We start from the raw sequence: 22027 nt of genomic DNA, 5'->3' as shown, positions 1-22027 counted from the left end.
GAGCTGGGTCTGTTCAGCCTGGAGAAGAGAAGCTGAGAGGGGATCTCATCAACGTTTATAAATATCTCAAGAGTGGGTGTCAAAGAGGATGGGACCAGACTCCTTTCAGTGGTGCCCAAAGACAGAATGAGGGACAACGGCCACAGACTGAAGCACAGGAGGTTCCATCTGAATATGAGGAAAGATGTATTTACTTTGAGGGTGCCAGAACACTGGAACAGGCTGCCCAGGGAGGTTGTGGAGTCTCCTTCTCTGGAGACATTCAAGATCCGGCTGGACACATTCCTATGTGATCTGCTCTGGGTGAACCTGCTTTAGCAGGTGGGTTGGACTGGATGATCTCCAGAGGTCCTTTCCAACCCCAACCATTCTGTGATTCTGTGATTTATTTTCCTGCATTGGTCTTCTACTGTAAGCCAGTATTTGTGGTTGAAAATGTTTCCAACTTATTATCATTCAGAGGAACCTCTAGCAACAGTCTGAAGGTTTTGACAGGTTCTCCTGGAGTTTTAGTATTTGAGGATTTTATTCAGCATTTACTAACTTTTTAAAGCCTACGTTTCTACAACTGTACCTACAAAACACCTAGTGACAGTTACACTCCATAGTTGAAACAAGCTGGTGGGGAATGCGTGTCATGTCAGGTCTTCGGTGAGTAGATAAGGGCTTTATACAAATAAGAAAGAGGACAAATAACAACATGCAGCATTTCTACATGCTCATGCCAGTACTTCTCAGGCCTCTTTTTTACTGAGTACATTATGAATACCTAGCTAGGCATAAATAAAATATGACTTGTGCTGACATATAACATATAACTTTCTAAAGAGATAAAAGCTAGTCTGTGATCATGAGCTACTAATTAAAAATGCATCGGGTCAGCAGGAAGTGTTTGAACACAGATTTTATTTATTGATTGTGAACGGTTCCACACGAATACCGAATGGCTCCTGTTTCACCTCACCTCCCTAGGCTATCACATCCATCGTAACTATGCAGTGCTGTCTAAGGCCTTGCTTTTCTTATTTTCGTGGTGGTGTGGTTTGTAATTTTGGGATGTTTACATTGAAGTTAGAAGCTGTCCAAGTATTGTCTCTTTATGTTTTTGTCTGACAATGTGCATTGCTGATCAAGTCAGGGTACACGTGTTCAGAAGGCAGTTTGCAATGGGGACCACTGGGCTGCAGTTGCAAACAACAGCAACACGAAAGCTGCTATTGCAGAATTATCTAAGTATTTGGAGCAGACCCAAAGCAGCTCTGGAGATGAAGGGGGAATGTCTCATACTGGGTTTGAGTTATTGCTGAGAGGAGCAGTTTGTTTCCAGTCCTGTGGATTAAATTTAGGATCATACTGAGGATCTTCTGGTGAAACCAATCGTTCAAATGAAATTACGATTCTTATTTCTTTCCACTTAATTTTCTTACTAAAACATGAAAGTACAGGACGACTGTGATTTTATTATAACCTCTACTAAGTCTGCGCATACCAGCCCCGGGCACTTCACATGCTGTAATTCTGGAGCAAGGCATTTCACTTTTCTTTACCAATTATCTTTATACCAAATTAAGTGCTTTCAGTTAACTGTTTTCCCGGGTGACTGTTACCCGCCGTCGCTAACTGGCCCCGGTCAGGCGGGCGGGACGCGCCGGGCGCGGGTCGCGGTTCCCGGCCGGGCAGCCCCGGGGGCAGGCGGAGCGGTACGTGTCTAAAGCCAAAGCCACCGGGAGCGCCCAAACCAGCTCTGCGGTCCCGGCGGGGCCTGAGCGGGGCGCGGGGGCCGCCTCTCCGGGCACCCCGGGGCTGCCGCCCGGGGGCCGGCCCGGGCACACTCGCCCCCGGGCCCCCGCGGCCGCTCGCCTTGCGCCCCCTCCCCGTGGGCCGGGTTATGTAAGCGGCTCGTCCCCCGAGCAGCGGCAGCGGCAGCACCGCGGCGCTCCCGCCCCTGTCTCCGCCCCGCTCCCAGCGCCGGAGACGCAGGCGGTGGCGGCAGCAGCAGCGCAATAAAGCAAGTTTTGTCTCCCGCGAGAGGGTGGCGAGGTTCCACCGCCCTTCGCGGCCCCGCACCATGGCTGCGGTGCCCCTGGGGCAGGCAGCAGCCCCCCGCTAACCTCCGCCGGCATCGGGAGCGGCCGCCTCCGCCGGCCATCCGGGCCGCGCTAACCCGCCGGGGCTGCCGGGCAGCGCGCAGCTCCGCGCGGCCGCTGCCGGAGAGCGGCGGCTCCCCCGGCCCGGCGCAGCACCATGTGGGGCGGGCTGCACCCCCAGCTCGGCTTGCGCGGCTACAAGACGGGTAAGGAGCCCCGCGGCCCCTGCGCGTCCCGGCGGGAAGGGAAGGGGTTGGGGGCGGGCACCGGGGCCCGGCCGCGGTGGGGCAGCGGCGGCGGGGCAGCCGGGCCGCGGCGCTTCCCCTCCCCCGGCCCGGCCCGGCTCGGCTCGCTCCCGGCTCCGCATAGAAATGCCTGAGGAAGCAGCTTCGTCCCCGGCGCGGGCGGGAAGCGTTACCGCCGCCTCCGCCCGGCTCCGTGAGGGGGGACGTGGCGGCGGGGCCTCCCGGAGAGGGATCGGGGGCCGGCCCGGCGCCGCCGCCTGGGCTCCGACCGGGCCGGGGAGGCGGCGTGCGGCCGGCTGGCCGGGGGGCTCGGTGTTTACTTAGCTGGCCCTTGCAGCGGATGATAAAAGCTGAGCTTAACCTACATAATCTGTTTCCTTGTTTTAGGCTTCCTCCCCCCCCCGTTCGTTTTGTTAGTATACCCTTAGGCAGAAGCTGGAAGCTTGTTTCCCTTTACGTTTTTCGTTTTAAATTTAGACTGCAACAAATCGGTCGAGTCCTATTTTTTTTTCCTCTTTTGCAGCACTTTTGTGTCTCTAGATTAATTATAGCCTAGTTCCTGCAGGTTGGAAGGGATACGTTGACATTTTACACTTGGGGTTAGGTTGTTACCGGGGAGACATCCTATCCGTAAGTGACAGGCTAACTTTCAGCCGTGGAGGCTGGCACAGGAAAATAGGTGAGCTGATCGCAGAGACACGCAAGCATTCCTTCTGGGCAGGTAAGAATAGGTGCCGACTCTCTTGGATGTCTTTTTCAGGATTTGAAAATATTGCCACCTATATCACCTGCTTTACTCTGGCAGAGTTCCTGCAGATATTTTATGATATTTTGACTTGCTGATCGCTGTGGAAGTCCTGTGGTTTGCCTCTGCTTCTACAAGTGTTGGAATAATTTTTTTGCTTCAGAAATCTGGATTCGTGTTTTAATTTTGGGGTTGCTAAATATGACTGCATATGTACGCAGTTAGTTGGCATATTTAAATAGCAGAATTGTTTTGCTTTCGACTGACAGGGTTTTTCTTGAACATACAAGAGCTGCTAAGACGTTCTCAGCAGCTGCCTCAATCTCTGCAAGTAGTGCAATGTTCAGTCCCTATTATGTGAAAGAAGACATTGTTCCTTTTTTCTGTACTGTTATTAATTTCTCTGTGTAACACATTTGCCTTGTTGAAGTGTTGTGTGTTTTGTTTTTTTTTTTTTTTAATGGAGTTATGTTATCTTTGTGCTACAGCTTGCAAAGATACTGGACATTTGGAGCACTAGGTGTAGAGATTACAGTTCATTTCATGGAGAGTGCAGGGTTATTTGTGTTTGGGGCAGGAATGTTAGTTGTATCACAAGGGCACACTGGCAGTAACTTTAGACCATTACAGAGATTGTTGACTGTTAATTTTTATATTCGTTACAGGAGACTTGGGGGTTGTGCCATTCATTACTGTGGCATCCTTTTTGTTTGGGGTCAAATAAAGTATTTTAGTGCCGTGTTAAATTTGTCAGCAATTCTGATCCATCAGTATCTGGATCTATGTTTTGCTTTTTTGTCAGAATTGTCTTGAACTGATTTTGTGCATTGCTTTTTCTGCCCCGCCCATCCCCTCTGTCCTTTCAATACTCAGGGTGAAGTTCAAAAGGTACATAAATCTGTAAGCAGCAGAAGTGTAAAGTAGTCAAACTTGTAGAAAAATCTCTAATTTGAGATAAGATAGACTAACAAAAGGTGGTGGTTAATTAGAAAGCAAGTGGATGAAGGTTTAACCTTGAGATAAGATCTGTGTATTATAATTTCCACCACTGTAGTCCCTTCATCCGTCTTTGAGGTGTTTGTAATCGCTCTTAAGAAGAGGAAGTTAATTAGCTCCATGCAGATATAATATTTTAATGAAGAGGTGATGGCTACTAACATCCTGTACTATTACATTATTGCCAGGTTAGATTTTTTTTTTTTTTTTTTTGAAGAGGAAGCTGTCCCTGAGAAAAGTATTTTGTTGCAGAACAGTAGCATCCTACTAGGAAGGAGAAGTTTAAGCGTTTGTTTTTCAGGCTGAAGGAATTTTTCTTTTGCCAAAACATGTTTAATTCTTTAATGGCAACTACTTGCTATGGATTCTGAATGTCTGTTAAATATTGGTCTGGGAGCATAACAGTTGATGAATATGTATTGTTAACCTGTGTTTATTAGCAAAAAGCTTTCTATTTTGATACTTTTATTTCAATTACCTATGGAGGTGGGTGTTGAGAAGTGTGATTTTGTTTGAAAATGTTACAGTTCCCTTAAAAAGCAAGGTGCCTACTGAAGAATTCTGCAACTATTTACACAGGGGAATGTTCAGATTTTCAGTAATATATGCAAATTAATTCTGATTTTCTGAAAATGGAACAGGCAAGGACACTTCTTGGGGAGTATTTAATGTGTGGCCTTCAGTTTTATTCCCTCTTGTCATTTTCAAACCGATCTTGCTTTTCAGTTCAATAGCAGTGTATCCTCTGAAAAAAATTGTGCTGTCTCATTTGCATGCTGCTTTTTTTTTTTCTTTTTTTGATGGGCGCTTCTTGTTTAAACAGTGGCTTTAATGACAAAGTTTGCTGCCCATGCAAAATAAATTCTGAGTCTCAGTACCTGTCCTGAAAAATTAAATTGCTATTTTTGGAATGTATATGATTGACTTTACAGTCTTTAGTCTTGTACACATTTAACTGTTTATGAAAACCTTGCAGCATAGTTTACACCTCTGTAAAGAGAGCAGTCACCCACTATGCTGCAGGAATTTAAATAACTGCAGTGAAGGACATGCAGGGTTTCAAGCCCTTTGTTTATTAACCGAGAGCATCATTTGAAATGCACAATTGGTTAATAACTTTTAAGATCATGAAAGTGTTGATCTATGTGTGTTGTTCCTTTGGGGTGAGCAGTCATTCAGTTAGGCCATTTGTGTCCAACAGATGCCTGTGGAAAGTGAAACAAACACACTTTAAAATGAAATAACAAGTATTTATTACTTCCAGTAGACTAGTACCACTTCTAGTCAAGCTTCTCTCAACTGTCCAATATTACCAACTGTTGACCACTACTGAAATTTGGCTGGTAATAGCTGTTTAGGTGACAAAAGTGCTGAAAACTACAAGTGAGGTGCTCAAAAAGATGTGATTGACAGTCCTTAAAAATAGTAGCCTACACCTCTCTGCTCCTACAGCCCTGGCAATCTTCATTTGTTTGTAAGACAAGTCCCAGAAGTTGTCCATGTTCTCTTATGCCTTGTTGGCAGCAAGTGTGACACATGTGGGTCTGACAGGTTATTTAATGATGTCACAATCAAAGTGTCAGGAGCAATAAAGTCACAACACGTAAGGCTGGTGGGGTGCTGCCTCCTTGGGGTACCCGTGGAGTTCACAGGCAGCTTCACAGCACAGCCAGGCTGGGGAGGATGGGGACGACAAAGCTCTTTTCATCCTTTGGGGTGAAGGGGGAACAGAAATCCAGTGGTTTCACTTCTGTAACAAGTTTTATTGGTCTGCTGTTGGAGGTCTGCAGCTGGGATGTGACAGCTCTCAGGACATCTGGAGAAGGCAAGTTCATCTTTGCAGGTTAGGCAAGGCAATAAATAGTGAGTTAGTGTTACCAAGGGGAGACTTCAAATTGTTTACTGGTTGTAAGTGTATATATATGTATATGGTGCACTGTAAAGATGAATTACTTGAGCTTAAAAATGTAATATTCGAGCTGCGAGACTGGCTGCTAGAATGGCCTTTGCTATATTTCACAGATCCCAGTGACGTGAAATGACACTCTATGTTTGAGTGCTGGTAAACAGGAGTTACTCGCTTCCCTTCAAAAACAATGCCTTTTTTTTTTTTTTCTTCCAGGCAATTCACTCTTATGGACATAGCATCCATTCACACAATAAGTACAAAACATGAATGTCTTAATGGCTTAGCAAGAAAAGAGTGATAGATGTAAAGTCGTATTATATTGTTGGTTTTAGGGGTTGGCAATTGTTCTAATCTTCTGTATGTTAACTATATGTTAAACATTTACTGACTGAATATAGTCTTGTGGTTTCAGTAATTCTGTGCTTTTAAAATTGTAATTAAAGGAAGTAGTAATCAGTTTAATGATTTTGAGAAGAATGCATTAATTTTAAACAGTTGTACAGAGTAAGTATGGAGTAAAAAGCAGCCTGAGCCATCATGTCTGCATTAGGGGGTGGTTATGAAGGAAGTGCTAGTTAGGATAAGAGCACTTGTAGTTTCTCCAAAGGACACCTGGGATTTATGTCTACCAAATATTGCTTGTTACAGTTGCAAGTGATTTATGCTAAGATTTTTAGCCAGGCATTTAACACCTGTTAAAGAAACCATGCATTTCAAAATATGGAGAATTTGCCAAATACAGTAATGATGCATGGTGGTAAGAATAGCTGAAGGCCTCCTAAATCAAATAGTTCTTGCGTGACCTGAGTTTGTAGCCAGAGGTGGTCATCTGCCAGTGTTGGAGGCAAAACCTGTTTGTTATAGACAGGTTAGTTAAAGAGGGTTAGTACACAGTTGTTCAATATCAACTGCTCAGCCTTCTGCATGTTGCCTTTGGATGCTTGTTTTTATCATCTAACTTGCCTGTGGCTTAATAGTTGGAGAGTAAACTAGTTGTCGATTCCCATGCTGGTGGTTTTTTGGCTGAAAAAGTGCTGACTTGGTTGTAGTTGTCAGTAGTCTCTCAGATGCTCAAATGTTTCTTGAAATTGTATGCTGACAATAAAACAGTCTCATGGTTGTGATTTTCTTTAAAGCATGTTCAGTGTATTTGCTATGTGATTCGAAAAGTGGCTTTTTTGCTGACCGTGGTGGTGGGTTAACCTTGGCTGGCGACCAGATACCCACCCAGCTGCTCACTCTCTCCCCTTGCTCAGTGAGGTGAGAGAGAAAATAGGGTGGAAAAGGTAGCGTGTTGAGATGAAGACAGGGAGGTGGCTTACCTGTTACTGTCACGGACAAAAGTGACTTGATCATGGGGTCATTCCATCACAGTTCCTTTCCATACCCCATTCCCCTGCTCCAGCCTGATCTCGCCAGGGGCTGACAGGGAACCTCTGCTCTGGTGCCCAGGGCTGCAGCTCATCATCCTCCTCCCCTCCAGCTCTTGCCTCTGGGCTCGCAGGGCTGTCTCTTACACCTTTTCCTGTCACACATCACTCCTGGGCAGTGTTTTGACCGTCCTTACACGCGTTTTCCCTGAGGCGCCACCATCTTGTTTGCTGGGCCCAGCCATGCCCTGTGGTGGGTGTGTTGGAAATGGCCGTGTCTGGCATGGGGCAGCCCCGGGGGCTCCTCACAGAGGCTGCCCTGCAGCCCCCCACCAGCACCTGGGCACCTGCACCCAGTACAGCGTCTGGAGAAGGAAGCCATTATGTTTTGAGTATTTATTTTGGTAGACCTGGAATAAGACACTATATAGCCCCAAAGTTTATTCCTGCCAACAGCAGGGGAAGGTGTGGGAAGGTGCACTGCAGTGTAATAAGGTTCTAGTTTCTGTATTAAACTCCCACATGGGAGTTTCTTGCTGTCGAGGGCTTGTTGAGGAGGTTCTAAAAGTGGCATGTGGGACACCACAGATCGGCTGCAGAGGCCCAGAGGTGGGTGGCTGGAGAAGAGAACAGGCAGCGGGGAATAACTCATGGAAATACCCTCACAAGTGTCCTTAGGTTTGTGTTAGTCCTGTCCCATCATCCGTCACGTGCCCCAGAACTGCTGACCGCTCTGGAGTCTCCCCTGAGGACGATAGCTTTCCCCGGGCACCGTTCTCCACAGCATCTGGCTGGGTTGCCCAGGCTTGAACGTCCTATTGATTGCACAGCTACGCTCAAGTGACCCATTTCTCTGCAGCCAGCTGTGCTGGAAGTGGCACTGTGTCTTTCTGTCCTTATTCCCCAGGGACCTTTGCTGGTTTTTGAGAATCGAATGGCCCCTTTGTAAAACAAGGCATTAACACAAATAAAAGGAGGGCAGATGTTGAAATATTTTCTTTTTTCTTTTTTTTTTTTTCTTTCGAGGTATGATAATCTCTGAAATGTGGGAAGACGTGACAGGCAAACTTTTGCCTGAAGGGGTGTATGCAGGTGGATTGCAGGCTATGATTTCTTTTCACAGCTAAGATAATCTAGTGAGTAGTTGCTCCCACCCTTCTTGGTACCTCTGCTCATGTATCCTTACTTCTTCCCGTGTGCCCACGGCAGCACTTGTTCAACCTTACGGCAAGCTAATTTGGGGACCTGGGCCAGGGGAATACTGAAGTTGAATACTGAAGGGGTTATTTACAGTTATATGACCCTGGTGTGAGACATTGCTGCAGGAAGCATCGATGCTGGTGTCAGGTGGGTGTGGAATACCTGGAGTCAAATGGGCTGGCTCTTCAGTCAGCTGAGGGCTAGTGGAAAATCTACCACAATCTTCCTTTGCCACTGCTGTTGACATCAGGAAGTATATACTTAATCCTCAGATTTACCATGAAGGCCAAGGAAGATTAAAAGGGAGGACCAGGAAAAAGTGACGTTAATTCCACTGGACAGTGTAGCTTCCACCAATTAGTGGACTTGCATACATGTTGAAACGAGTCCAGAATAATGGATCATGATGGGAGAGGTAGCGGGAGACTATTTCAGTCTTGCTGAGGAAGGGCAGTGCAAGTAGTGTCAAGGAAAAGTCATGCTGCCTCCATTGATTAAAATTCCTCAAGTAGACTTGCAAATGCAAGTAGAAAAGCAAATGATACTTGTAAAACTTTCAACTTCCTAATATGTTAAGAGATTGGTGGTGTAGTATTCAGACAAGAAACATTCTTGAATTGTCCTGGAGTCAGATCTGAGATTCCTTATAAGGTATCTTATGTTTTAATGTCTGCTTTACTGCTTTTGTAGCATAGTTTCCAGATGGTGTGGAAAGCTGCAACTTTTTCAAATGTTTCAGAATACATAAGACTTTTTTTCAAGTCTGTATTTCTTTAAAAGATGGTATCTTATCTCCTGAATGCCTACCCTACAGCGAAGTTATTTATACCTTTGGCAATGCTGAATCTTTGGAGATGTTCTTATAGTTGAGAATTAATGCTTTGTATAAAAGCTCAGTGACTAGCACCGATTGAAGGCCTGATGAGTAAGAAAACAAAGTGGGAGTATAGTGATCCAGCTAGCAGCTCTAAAGGGCATTGAAAATACAGTTACTTAAAACTTTATCCCTTTTGCTAGAGACAATGCTTTTGTGTGGTTGGTAGAATTATTGTAATGTAAAGTTTTACATCAAAAGTGATCATTGTTAAGATGGAAACAGAAGTACTGGTTTTGACTGGAAGTATCCTAGGTAGGGTTGATGGTGTAGAGTGTAAAAGATTTTATTTTTTTTTAACTACTACTTGCTCTTTTAAAATCCCAGAGTATTGTCCTTGCTTATATTGAATAGGTGTGAGTGGAAGCTGAGAAGCTGAGCTTGGGGAAAAGTTGTATCTTGTGACATAAGCATTGGAAGTTTGCAAGGAAAATTTCCTAATGACTGAAGTGAAGCAAGAATTTCATCCTTTTAACCCAAATGTAACAGTGAGGAAGCTCCCTTACATGATTTACATACTTCTGTTGGCATGCACTAAAACTCTATAGTCTGGAGGCTTGGTCTCTGGTACATCCATATTAAACTAGATCCTGTTGTGTGTACAATGCACATTAGACCTCTTTTTGAAAAATGGTGGAAAAAAAAATCTTGTATTGTTTTACTTGAGTGAAGTGTTTCAGTGAATTTTATTTTTATTTTTGGGTTCCGTCTTCACCATTTGTTTTAGTATTAAGGATATCTTTGGGTCTGGTGTCTGATTACAAGGAGAAGATAAATTATGCTCTGTTTTGAAATAAGTAAGTCTACTAGACTCCTTTATTTGATCCACTTTGGTAAGTGTGTGAACTGCTTAAAAGCATTTAGTATTTTTTTACTCTCTCTAGCAGCTGTGATTACTTCGCTCTTCCCCATGCATAGAGGAGATTGAATTAACTCCTTAAACAGAAAGAGGACAAAGGTAATTCTGCAAGAAAAATGTTGGAATGACAACTTGGAGGAAAAAAATAGGAGAAAAATTTATCTGGTAGTGGTTTTGAATACCAATAAAGCTAAACTGCAAGAAAGCCTGAAACACAGGTGACAATTTGTGCTCATTAGCTTTTTTACTGATAGGGGAAGGATTCAGCTGGTCACCTACAAATGTGCAGCTTTTTAACAGACTGTAGGAATTGATTGCATGCCCTGAGGGCTTGTTGTTCAAAGTTTATATTAACTTTAAGCATACCTTAATGTGTTTATTTTCCTAAACGTTCTCCTCTTCATATTGTGATAAACTTTGTCAGTTTAAAAGGTAGCTTTCTCCTCTGCAGTACTATATGGAAGTGAATGGAAACTAAGAATATCATTTTGTGTTTCCATGGGGTGAATAGTGCATTGAGTCCAAAGATGAAGAGGCAAGCCAGCATAGCAGGCATGAGGTAATATATGTAGTCTGTGTGCCAAATGTGAAATAAGAAACATCTGCAGTTTGTATTTTGAAGTTCTGTTTTATGCAAATGCTCTGTCTGAAGCCGGAAAACTCACAGGAGTGCCATCAACAATTGGACTGAATTCCTGGTCTTGCTCCTGTCAATGATGAAATGACAGCAAACTTTCCCCCCCCGCCACCCTGATGGGTAGGAATTTCATCGTTGGGTTGATAGTAACTACAGCTAAGTACTGTCTGTATAAAAATTATAAAGTTTTATGAATTTGACTTCTTGTTTTACATACTGTCTAGAATAGAAATCAGGGAGGCACAGTCCATTATTACCAACTGTGTCAGTGTAAGGATTTTCTTGCTACCTTTTTAGCTAGCAGAATGCTATGTTGAACACAGCTTTCTGCTAGTTGAACAGATTTTGTCCTCCACAGTGAAGTCAGCAGAGATTTATGCCTATTTCTCTCCAGTTTAGAATCTGCCTTTAATGTGCAATTTGGCAGTAGGGCTAAGCCTAGTTACTAGCTGGTTGCTGCTAGGCATCAGTGTGCCTGTGCGTTCCCACTCCCTTCTTGGCACTGCTTCTACCTTGACCTCTTACTGAGCCAGCTTAGGAAATCAAATTAGCAGATAACCTTTTTCGTAAGTGGAGACACTTTGTTCCTGAACCACTTTCCACGGGGTCTGGCGGGGCAGGGCTTGTGCTGGGGAAGCAGCAGCGAATGTGTGGCCGGGAAAGGTGACCAGGCTCTGCACAGCAGCTGACCGCTAGATCTGATTAGCTCTAATGGCAAACAGCATTCTCAGCTCAAACCCATTTTAGCCAGCGGCATAAGCTGGCCAGCTGGACTCCATGGTGGAAAAAAAGAGCTGGGCACATGTTGCTTTCTGTGTGCGGGGTTGATAAAGAGTGAGCTACTTGGTTATGTCTTTAATTGCTATGGCAATACTCTCTAAAGCTTGTCCAATTGATGTATTTATTTTTCTTAGTTCCCATTCTTTCTTCTAGATTGCATACTGCCCTGCACTGGAAACCTTGTAACTTGTTGTTGTGCAGTACCATACACATTTGTAAAATCTTAAAAAAATGTTGGCTTGTGAAGTTCACACAGAAATACTGTTTTATATAGAAGACAAAGGTTTTATAGCTATTATTATCTCTGATGAGAGATTTGTACATTTAGCCACTTCAGGGCGTGGGGGAGGGAAGATGGTTCAACTTTTATTAAGGAATTCCAGAGGCAAAAGAAGCCAGAGGTTTGGTGAGACAATCTACTTAAAGTTTAGCTCTCTTAAGTTGGAGCTCAAGTTTACATTCCTTAAAATGTGACCCGTGTCAGATTCTTCTAATTGATACTGCCAATCAGGCACATGTTTAGTTTGAAGACTGTACTTTGAGGATTTTTTTTTTCTTTGTGTTTCTCTCTTCTACTTTCATTTTTCTCCTTTACTATTTTATGTTTTTGTCTATCTCTAGTGTGTGAAGTCTTTTGCACATTAATAGTACAGAGGACAGGCATGGACCTTTGCGTGCCAGGCAGTATATTATCAGGCTGTACAAGAAAAAATGCTGGTAAAAAGGTCTCTCAGTATTCTTCTGATTAAACTCTTGCATTCCTGGTTTTGTTTGTTGTGTTTCTTTCCCCCGTTTCCCTCTGTATCAGCACATTTTTATCTTTCTTCATACTTAGTATTGCTTTAATCAGTTTTCAACTGAAAAACTAGGAGAAGTTAGTTGAATAGCTTGCAGGCTCTGTCAAGAAAGCACACTAATAAAGGATATGAATCCTCAGGATGAATCATACTTTAGCTATCTGACATTGTGGAGTACTTTTGGGAAACTGAAATGTAAAAAATCAGTAGTTAGGGCTGTTATTTCGTCTCACTTGGCCCTGTTCCTTTATGCACTTAGTTTAAGCTGCAGCAACCACCTACTCAGCTGCATTCATGTGAGAGGAGGGACTAGGGCCTTCTGGTACTTCAGTTCCTGGCCAGCTGGTTGAGCCGTGAGCTTCCACCACCTCCAGAGTGTTTGTAAAAAGAGTCCTGAAACTGTAATCTGGCCAACTTCCCTGAAAGTGTTAGAAACCCTCTCTTACCAGTCTGCTACTCCTCTCAGAAGAGGTTGCCTTGTAGACCTGGAACATGTTTTGGACATGCGTGTTAACAAAAGTTGCAGTGTGTTTTGCAGAAGTATCATGGACATGAAGTACATCTACCAAATATTTGTCTAGGTGTCAGGGTTGGGATGACAGTTTTTTACCATTATTTTCAAGAGTATTTGTCTATATAGGTTTTATTTTGGCCTGTGTCTGCAAGGAACTCAGGATGTTGGGTTTAATGAATCCAGCTTATCTTTTGCTTCACCTTTGATGGAAGGAGGCTGCTGTTGCACCATTCTATCATCTGACTGTCAGCTTTTTTTTAAAAAAACCCCCACTATATAAATACATATGTTAAAGTATGACATCTACTCTTGTATCTACTTTTGGGGAATTTTTTTTTTCATTTTAAGTTCCCACGCCTCCATTTCCTTTTTTCACTATTCTTGTCATCTTTCCAGCAGTTGAAAAAAAAATAGAATATTGACTGGCAAAGAATTGTTGTACATGAAACACACGCCAGAGTGAGGTTTTCTTTAATCTTTCAGCAGTAATGATCTTGCAGCTATGATGAGTGGATATAAATGTTTTCTAACTGAAGTAAGTTTATTCCTACAATATAGCAAACAGTTCACTGAGAGACCATCTGTGGGTTTGTTTCTAGACTTTTACTTTTGAAGAGATGTGTGGTTACATAGCCCTATGGGACAGGGAGAGAGTGCAAAAGAGAGGCTGCGGAATCCTGAAAGATTTGTTGAGAATGGGGAAGCGGGGAGAGAAGTGGCAACTGGGATAAGTTCAGCTGTGCCAGGGGACTGTGTGGGTAGGTGTAGAGGAGGTCGGCTGAAGGTGGGTTGACTTCTTTCAAGATACTGTCATATGATCTAGTGTAATTAGTAGGGTTATGGGTACAGTTGCTGATGGTGAGGGTGAACCGAGTAACTTTGGCCGTGTGTTTGGGCTGGAATGCTGACTCTCTTCCCTTGAAAGAGCTTCAGGCAGGTTTCGGTGCCATCGTGGAGTGAAATATTGTTGTACAGCCCAGTCCCATCCATGATGACTAGACGGAGCTTTGTGTAGTTGTCAGTTTCAGTAGTACTGTGGTGAGATGTCCTTCTCAGAATCCTTTGACTGTATAAATTCACACTGACCAGCACGGGTGATTTACTTCTAGTCACAATCTATGTCAAAGTCATGATATGGAATAGAAAAATCAGTATCCTTTAGTTAAGATATATCTGCTGTGAAAGGCAGTTAAGTTTTCTGCTGTTGCTTTACATTCAGTGTCTGAGTAAAATAACAGTATCATAGCTGTCACTTAAAATAATATTTTTTACATTCAAGCATGTCAGAGGTATTTTAGGAACCAAATATAAAGATGGAGTTGTTATTATTTCATGTATGTAGATCATGTGGGATCTGTGCGTGCCACTGAAATTAAGAATGGTAATGATCCAGAATTAACTAGGTGCCTTCCTGCCTGCAGTAGCTGCCAGCATTCTGTAATACATAGAAAAAGATATGTGTTTTTGTGGAGTGAAATTTCAACAACTGTTCTCTTTTAATAAATAATCTACTTCCTGCACTTTATATGCTTAGTTGTTAACTGATCTGTTTTAAATGCCTAGGCTAGAAAGACAGCACTATGTTGGTATATTTAGCAGTCAAGTGTTTGTATAGACAAGGCTCCTTCTGAGATTTGTTTGGGATCTTGGGGATTTTGTATTTTATTTGTCATGTTTGTCATTGGAAATTACAGCCAGGTTAGATGACACTACTTTTCTTTCTCTGCTGTTAATTCCTAGGAAAGGTAGATTTTTCCTGACCCAGTGAGGAATGATTGTAGTCATATGGTAATTTAAAACCTTGCAGCACAAATATCTATTAGAAATTTTTGCGTGCTTTTCTTGCCCCACTCTGTATTTTGGGCAGATGGACACGAGCTGTTGATTGGCAGGTTTGAGATGAGAGCAGCAGGGTAAAGCAGGTGTGCGTGCTGAGCAGCACGGGGAATCCTGTGTATATTCTCCCCCTCTTACGCTTGGTTCGTTTAGTGTGAGCTGTTTGCTGCACAAGGATCATATATTTACAGAGTGCTGTTGGAAAGGAGATGGGGAGCATAGAACAGGGTGTGTCGCGATCGGTGATTCTTCAGGACTTGGCTTGGAAGGACAGTTTCCAATAATGAAACTAATAAATGAATTTTTAAATAATGACTTGGACTACTGAGGTCTATAAGACCTTAATTTTATGGGTTATGTTTTCTTATTGCAGCTTCTGTAATTACCTTCCCTCAGCGATGGGGAGGGGGTCTGCTCTCTGGCACTTTGAATTGGGTACACACGACTTACCGGTGAGACTTAGTTATTGAGTGTGTTTCTATTATCTCATTGCTTTTATTTGGCCATTTATGGGGGGGGGTTCAATTAGCTTTGAAAAGCTCTTTTTCATGTAGACAGTTTATTTTTGAAATGGCCTTCTGTTGTGCAGAATCACCATTAGGTCAGCAAGGTAAGTCATTGATGCAGATATGCCATGAAACGTTAAAAAGTGTAGACTCCTGGAATATGTCATTAGCTATCTTTTTTAAAAAATGTAGCATATTTAATGTCAGTACTTCTGTGGGAGGCAAAGAGAAAGCATTTCTTGAAGTGATCATGGGCAACCATGTTCTGTTTGCATGTCTAAAATAGGTTAAAAAGCACATACTGTTTACCTGTTCAGATTCTAAAGCAATTCTGTTTCTCAAGACTTACCCCTTCTAAATGTAGAGGCTGCTCCTAAGCAGTAGAAGCCCAGAGAGCGAGGAAACAAGAGGGTTCCACCCCATCCCAGCTCCCCTCCATGCCTCTGTGTACAGGCTGGAAGGGAAAAGCAGGATCCTGGTGATGGCACCGTGGGGACAGTCCTGGTGCACACAGCCCAGCCAGCTGGGTGTGATGAGTGGTAATGGGATGGAACACCTGAGTGAAGAGACCCTTCTGGAGCCCAGAACACCGCGCAGAGAGACTTGAGTGTTTCTCTGGAGAGTTAGATGGGATCTGGCAGGTCCATGTTGAGCCGAAGCTGAAAAACTCTTGCTGGCCTCATGCTGATCTGTGTGTAGCTATGGATGTGTACTAGCACTTGCCTCTTCAGGCCTACCAGCTCAAGAATGAGGCTTCATGAGTTAACTTAGAAATGCTGAACCATTCTGTGAACTGCCCCTAGGTGCAAAGGTGCTCCAGAAAGTGTTGTGGTAATTCTGTGTTGTGCCAGCACGTCCTCCTGGACCTGTGCTTCAGCACCACACTTGGGCCTTGGAGTGTCCAGACTGCCTGTAGGTGTAATGTTCAGGGCAGGTTACAGTAGGGTGTTTCGTTATGCCTTTTACTTCTTTGACTTACAGTACCTATAGAAATCCCAATGGAGATGACTCTCTGCCCTCTAGTATGTTAACCCTTTTTGTAGGGTCTAGTTGCACTGCATTTTTGCATCTTCTGGAATATATTGCAACAATGTTTGGAAAATGAGAGGCCCTGATGAGTTTTTTAGGAGAATCTTCTTTATACTGATGGTAGTTAAATGCTGGAACAGGTTGTCCAGAGATGATGTGGAATCTGTGTCCCTGGAGGTGTTCAAAACTCAGCTGGACGTGGCCCTGAGCAGTGTGGTCTAATGGGCTTTGCTTTGTGCCAGGCCTTGGACTAGCTGACCTCTAAATGTCTTTTTCTACCGAAGTTACTCTGTTGTTCTGTGGTGTACTTAGCTTTTATTACTCAAAGTTCCACCAAAGTGAAAAATATCTTTCTCTTATGGAGGGCTGCATATGGATGGTTATAGGTCCACATCCTGAACAGTCATCTAACCAAGAGGTCTAAAGAGTTTGACACTTAATGCTGTGTTCATTTAATGTGCAGTAGTGGTAGTGTTATCTGCTGTGTTTCTTTTAATACTTGTTTAACACTATAAAAGCTGAAATGTCATCAAAGAGTTGGATTGTGGAGAACAACATAATAAAGCGTAAATGAAACTAAATTTATCTTCTATAAATTTTTTTTTTAATGTCTTCTGAATCAGAACTGTCTCTGGCTTAATTAGCTTGGGTTCCCATAAGTCAGGTTCATTCTTGCTGGAATAGTTAGATGCAGCTTGAGAAGTGTGAAGTGGAACTGTTGTGTAAAGTAGACCTATTTCAAGGGAGGGATAAAAAAAAATATTGTGCCCAAAGCAGCCAGAGTGTTTAGTTGAAAATATGCTGTGTGGTAGGAGGCTAAGAAACGTCTCAGTTTCCCACTAGCTGTATGTGAAATGGTCATATTTCAGGAGGTTAGATGATGATCCAGAGAGGATGGTATGAAGAATGACACCTGGAGTGGCATTCGCTGAGTATCTTGGCTGGGAACTCCTTCCAGGGTGTGACTGGTGAGCCACGGGCAATGGCATTTGTGTCTGAGTCCTCTGGTCTTCTGCTGCCTCAACCTTGGGCTTGAAAGCTATTCCATGGAATAATGAAGAGTTAAGAAGCTTTTTGAGAGGAAAAGCAAAAAGTTTAAGGGAGAGAAGAAAATACATTGCACAAGGTATGACTAAAGTAGAATGAAGGAGGAGGAGAATCGAGTGATCCTGAAGACTCTGAGAAAAGACAGGGAAATGTGCTAAAGGGAAGAAGAGGCAGTAACCTCAAAAGAGAATGAAGTCGAGACAATTGAGATAGATATATCAAAGACTTCAATGAACCTACTTACAGAAAGTAGACTGTCTTAGATGTCAGGTTACATTTAAATAGTGCATACAGTAGGGAAGCCTGTTCTGTATTCCTTGGTTTAGAAGAGGCTTGGCAAGCAGCTGTTACCACTCTGGCTAGTAGGTTTAGTGATTTGGCTGCTATATGGGCAGTATGTATGTAGACATATTTTTATAGGTATGTGTATGTGGGGGTTATATATCTACACACGTATTAATTTTTACATCCTTTTCAAAACTGATTTACTGGGAAACAAGTACAGCTGGAGTCTGCAATGACATCTGCAGATGTCATTGCAGAGGCATTTTGCTGTTACAACTTTGCATGAACACTGCTGAAAACGTTTAAATGACCTAAAAATAAGCACATGTAGCATAAGAGACACTGTATGTGAACTGATACTTCATCATGAGTCATTTCCTGCTGAAAGTGTTATGCAAAGCGAACTGTTAGAAGGGGAGTGTATATGATTATATATAAAATCAAGAGCAGGCTGTGCTTTTTTCTGAGGTTCTGTATGTGGCTTGCTGGTTTGGAGTGCAAATATGATCATCAGTATTCTGCCTGTAAATAACGCTCTGATTTAGATATTGGCTATTGGAAATTGTGATGGTCTTCCGGGGTTGTATTCTGAGGTGTATTTTCCCTTGAGGCTAACTATGAAGTTAAAAAAATTCCTTAAACAGGGGAACTGCATTGTGCTTTAAAACTTAATATTTTAACAATTATTTAAATTAAAAAGATAAGCAAAATGAAACAAACCACTAGACGTATAGATGTCTCACAGAGACATCTTTTGTGTGGCTACTATGTCGCTGCCTGAGTTGGTAGTCTATCTTTTAATAACTGAAAACTGCTGAAAACAGTCAAACATAATGAATTACTTCAGATGTCAGCATTAATGATTTCATTGCTGACTATCACCTAGGTCATATGGTTTATGCACAGTTGGAAATGGCTATTTCACTCACCAAATCTTAGCTGGTTTCTGTCCTAAAATTTATTTCTCTCTCAGGTTGTAGTTAAATGCTTGTAATACAAAAATACTGCTGTGAGTTGAGAATCAGTTCTAGGATAGGAATTGTATGATAAATATCTTGTTAGAGTTAGTGCAAGAGCAGTCTGAGAGTTATGTTTTTAAGTAGTAAAAATGTATTTACTGGGGTTTTTGGGGATGTTTCCACCTAGCAAAAAGATTTTAATGAAAAAAAAAAAATGCCCCTAAACAGTGGCACAGAGTCTGGCTCAAATCTGAATTATGAAACATGGGATTCAGTTTTCATCTTTTGTTGTTGACTTCTGTACTTACTGTATCTATAATGACAGACTTCTGGCTTCCTTCTTTATAGGCCCAGATTATTCCTCAGTGGGATGGTTACCTGGTACTGAATCCTTGTGGCAGTCCGCAACCATTTCGTCCAGCAGTCAGAGCAATCCTGTCAGAAGACACAGTATAGCTTCCGACAGCGGGGACACTGGGATTGGTACCTCCTGTTCTGATAGTGTGGAAGGTGAGTTGACGCTTAAGTTTTGGATGTTTCTGAGAGAGAAACTATCCAAAATGTTTTAAAGGTACTTTTCCAAAGCTGTTGAGCATGTGCAGTTCTTTGTTTTGCTGGCTGGGCCAAGTAATTGTTTTGGTGAGGTTTAATTAATTTACTTCTGCATGAGTTGTGCGCATTAACTTGCATCTCTGCCACGAAGCCAGTACTTGTGTTAGATCTATTGATAATTGCAGTTACAAGATGTGCCAGGCTTACACAGAGAAGTAGTATCCTGTACTACAGTGCTTGATAAACAAGTAGTAAAAGCAGAGAAACTTTTGAGGGAGCTGATGAAAGGACAATGCTTTCTGGTATTTATTGTGTGTGTCAGGAAAGAGAGCTTGCTCATTGCGGCTGGGAGGAAAATGGGGTGTGTTGTCTTCTCATTTCTTTCTTCTGGGTGGGAAGGATGTTTACATTTTATTGCATGGCATTTGAGATGTAATCAAAGACCTGTGAGGAAAACCAATGATATCTAAAGGTTGTTAAATTTAGTGCAGACTAAATTGTTATTACTCAAAGTTGATCTTCTGAGGGTGGGGTTCAGCCTCTAAGATAGCAGCATCTCCATAGCATTGGCATCCTCCCTATGGAATCTGTCACTGGAGTTAGCTCTGAATGAGAGGGAGACTAGGCAGTAAAAAGGCTTAAGGTTTTCTTTTTGCACAGCCTTATTTCCCAGTAAGATTTTCAAGACTAAAGTAGTGACAGGAGAACTGTGATATACTTTTCTCCAGCACCTTTCTATGCCTCATAAATTTTTCAAAAGGGGTAGCTGAAATGAGGAAGAACAGGAAGAATTAGTAGAAACGAAGTATGCAATGCTCAATCCATGTAGGAGACAAAAGTCTCTATAAGGGGGTCTGAGCATTCCTGAGGAGAGCTCGGAATGCCTCAGTTCAGTCTGTCAGGCCCCTTTGCACATGAGGAAATCCTTTCCATGCTCTTCCTGTTGCATCTGTCAGTTGGAAAGGAGCTCCATAGGACAGTCCTCACAGCTTGCTTTCTCCTCACTTTCATTTCTAAACCTTTGTTGGCTTCGGGGAAAAAAAAAAGGTTTTAGTCAAATACTGAAATTCTCTGGTGTAAAACTGAAATAGTAAATGGTTATTAATGTGGAAGCCTTATTGCTTTTTTTTTCCTGTATTTTTTGAGAGATACAGAAGGAGAAAAGCTCTCTCGTGGTGTGCGTATATATATATAGGTACAATCAGACTCACCCAAGTGTTGCACAACAGTATTTTAAGATGCAGCATTTGAATTGAAAACATGTTCTCCCCTGCCCCCCCTTTCAGGGCTTCCCCATTTGAGGGGTGGGAGGAAGGAGGGGAAATGAAACAGCACCATCTCATCAGTTGTCCCCTGGCTAAAGAGGAGAACAGAACAACTGTTCCAGGGGCTGTGGTGGGAGGGGTGGCGCACTGATACAATCACAAGTTTGATAGGCATTTGTTACCAGTTAACTAATAACTCTGTCCATTTGCATGCTTTTAATAGAGCATTGTTACAAGCTGCTTTTGGGGATTCTCAAAGTAAAATAAAGAGGGAAAAATTGCAACAGCAGATAGTTGATGATGTTTGTGCCTCTGGCAGTGCTTGACAATGGTCACTTCTACTATAACCTTAATGTTATATATTTCCTGCCACCTCGTATGAGAAACTTTTCAGTAGCAGAAAATAAAATGTTAAAAAAAAAAGGGGGGGGTATATATGTAAAATGAAAGTTGATTGAAGGAGCCTATGACAGTTTTGGAAATCAAATGAATATGTATGTTTTTAGTGGAAAGTGCTGTTGCCTACCATACCTAGTTGCTTGCATCTCTTGAGAGACCCCCTCCCCACGCCCACAAAAAGAAAAGAACATCATTGTGCTCTGTGGGACTGCCAGGCCAGACTAGTAATTGCAGACTTGATGCTGGCCATCTGCTCCCAATGTGATGCTCCGGAAGAAGCCCTTGGGGATTTTTCGGAGGGGAATTTTTTTCACAAGTCATCAGATCATTACAATTTTTAACAGAGCTCAGAGAATGAAATGTGGCCTTGCTATTTCCTTTCTGTTATGCCTACTAAAAATCAAAAACTTATTTCAGAATTAACATTTACTTTTAATTCTGGAAGTCGAAGGTGAATTAATTCGTGCAGATGTGTAGTTACAAGTAAATACGGTGGTGCAGGGACAGGGAGTAGAGCACAAATGTATTTAAAATCTATTTTTACTTTTTTTTTTTTCATTGCATCTCAGATGTTCCTTCAAATTCATCATCTTACTGATGCTTCATTTCAGGAACATTCATTCTCTTTGAAAGTGCGGGGTTTAAAGAATAATGCAAAGTGGCTCTTGTGTTTGGCTCAAACCTATGTGGTTTGGAGGGGAGATGGGTTTTGACAAAGGCAAGAGGAAGAGAAATCTTCTGTTAAAATGTATTCAGTTGGTTGTCTCTATATTATGTTGTGCAAAGGTAGGAAAATGAGGAAATGGAATGACTAGTTGAGTTTTGTTATTGAAGTTGAGCAACGTTGATGTGCACTGGGGGAAGCTGAGGAGAGAGATTTAGAAATTGTAGATGTGGGGATGTTTGGGTGGAATAGATCTTAAATTTCTAATTCAGGGTGCTCTTAATTTAAGGAGTCATGTAAAAAAGCATTTTTATCTCTCTGTAAACTACAGTTAATGTGGTTGTGTTGGTTGGTTTTCTGTCAGTGAGTGGTTCTGGGTTCAGATCAGCTTTTGAGCGAGATGAAAAAAAATACTGTGTTCCATATGGAGCAGGAGGAAAAGATTTTGATACGGTCTTTTCTAGATTCTTTT

The 22027-nt window shown here is 42.5% G+C and overlaps 1 protein-coding gene across 3 annotated transcripts in view; it reads left to right on the top strand.

Annotated features, from left to right (window-relative positions):
* The window catches only part of CEP85L (centrosomal protein 85 like), a 151443-nt gene that overhangs the window by 30541 nt on the left and 98875 nt on the right, over positions 1-22027 (top strand). Inside the window, exons 1-2 of one of the 3 annotated variants that reach the window (XM_065630893.1) lie at positions 2006-2293; positions 19024-19185. In XM_065630893.1, the coding sequence (XP_065486965.1) occupies positions 2245-2293; positions 19024-19185 (211 nt within the window). In that variant the 5' untranslated portion in view covers positions 2006-2244. Of the gene's footprint in view, positions 1-2005; positions 2294-19023; positions 19186-22027 lie in introns of those variants that run through there. The other 2 variants (XM_065630891.1, XM_065630892.1) reach the window with 2 other exon arrangements.

This window comes from Caloenas nicobarica, chromosome 3, assembly GCF_036013445.1.
Source record: "Caloenas nicobarica isolate bCalNic1 chromosome 3, bCalNic1.hap1, whole genome shotgun sequence".
In the NCBI taxonomy this organism is placed as follows: domain Eukaryota; kingdom Metazoa; phylum Chordata; class Aves; order Columbiformes; family Columbidae; genus Caloenas; species Caloenas nicobarica.
Note: the sequence above shows the minus strand (reverse complement) of the source record. Positions and strands in the feature narration are given on the sequence as shown.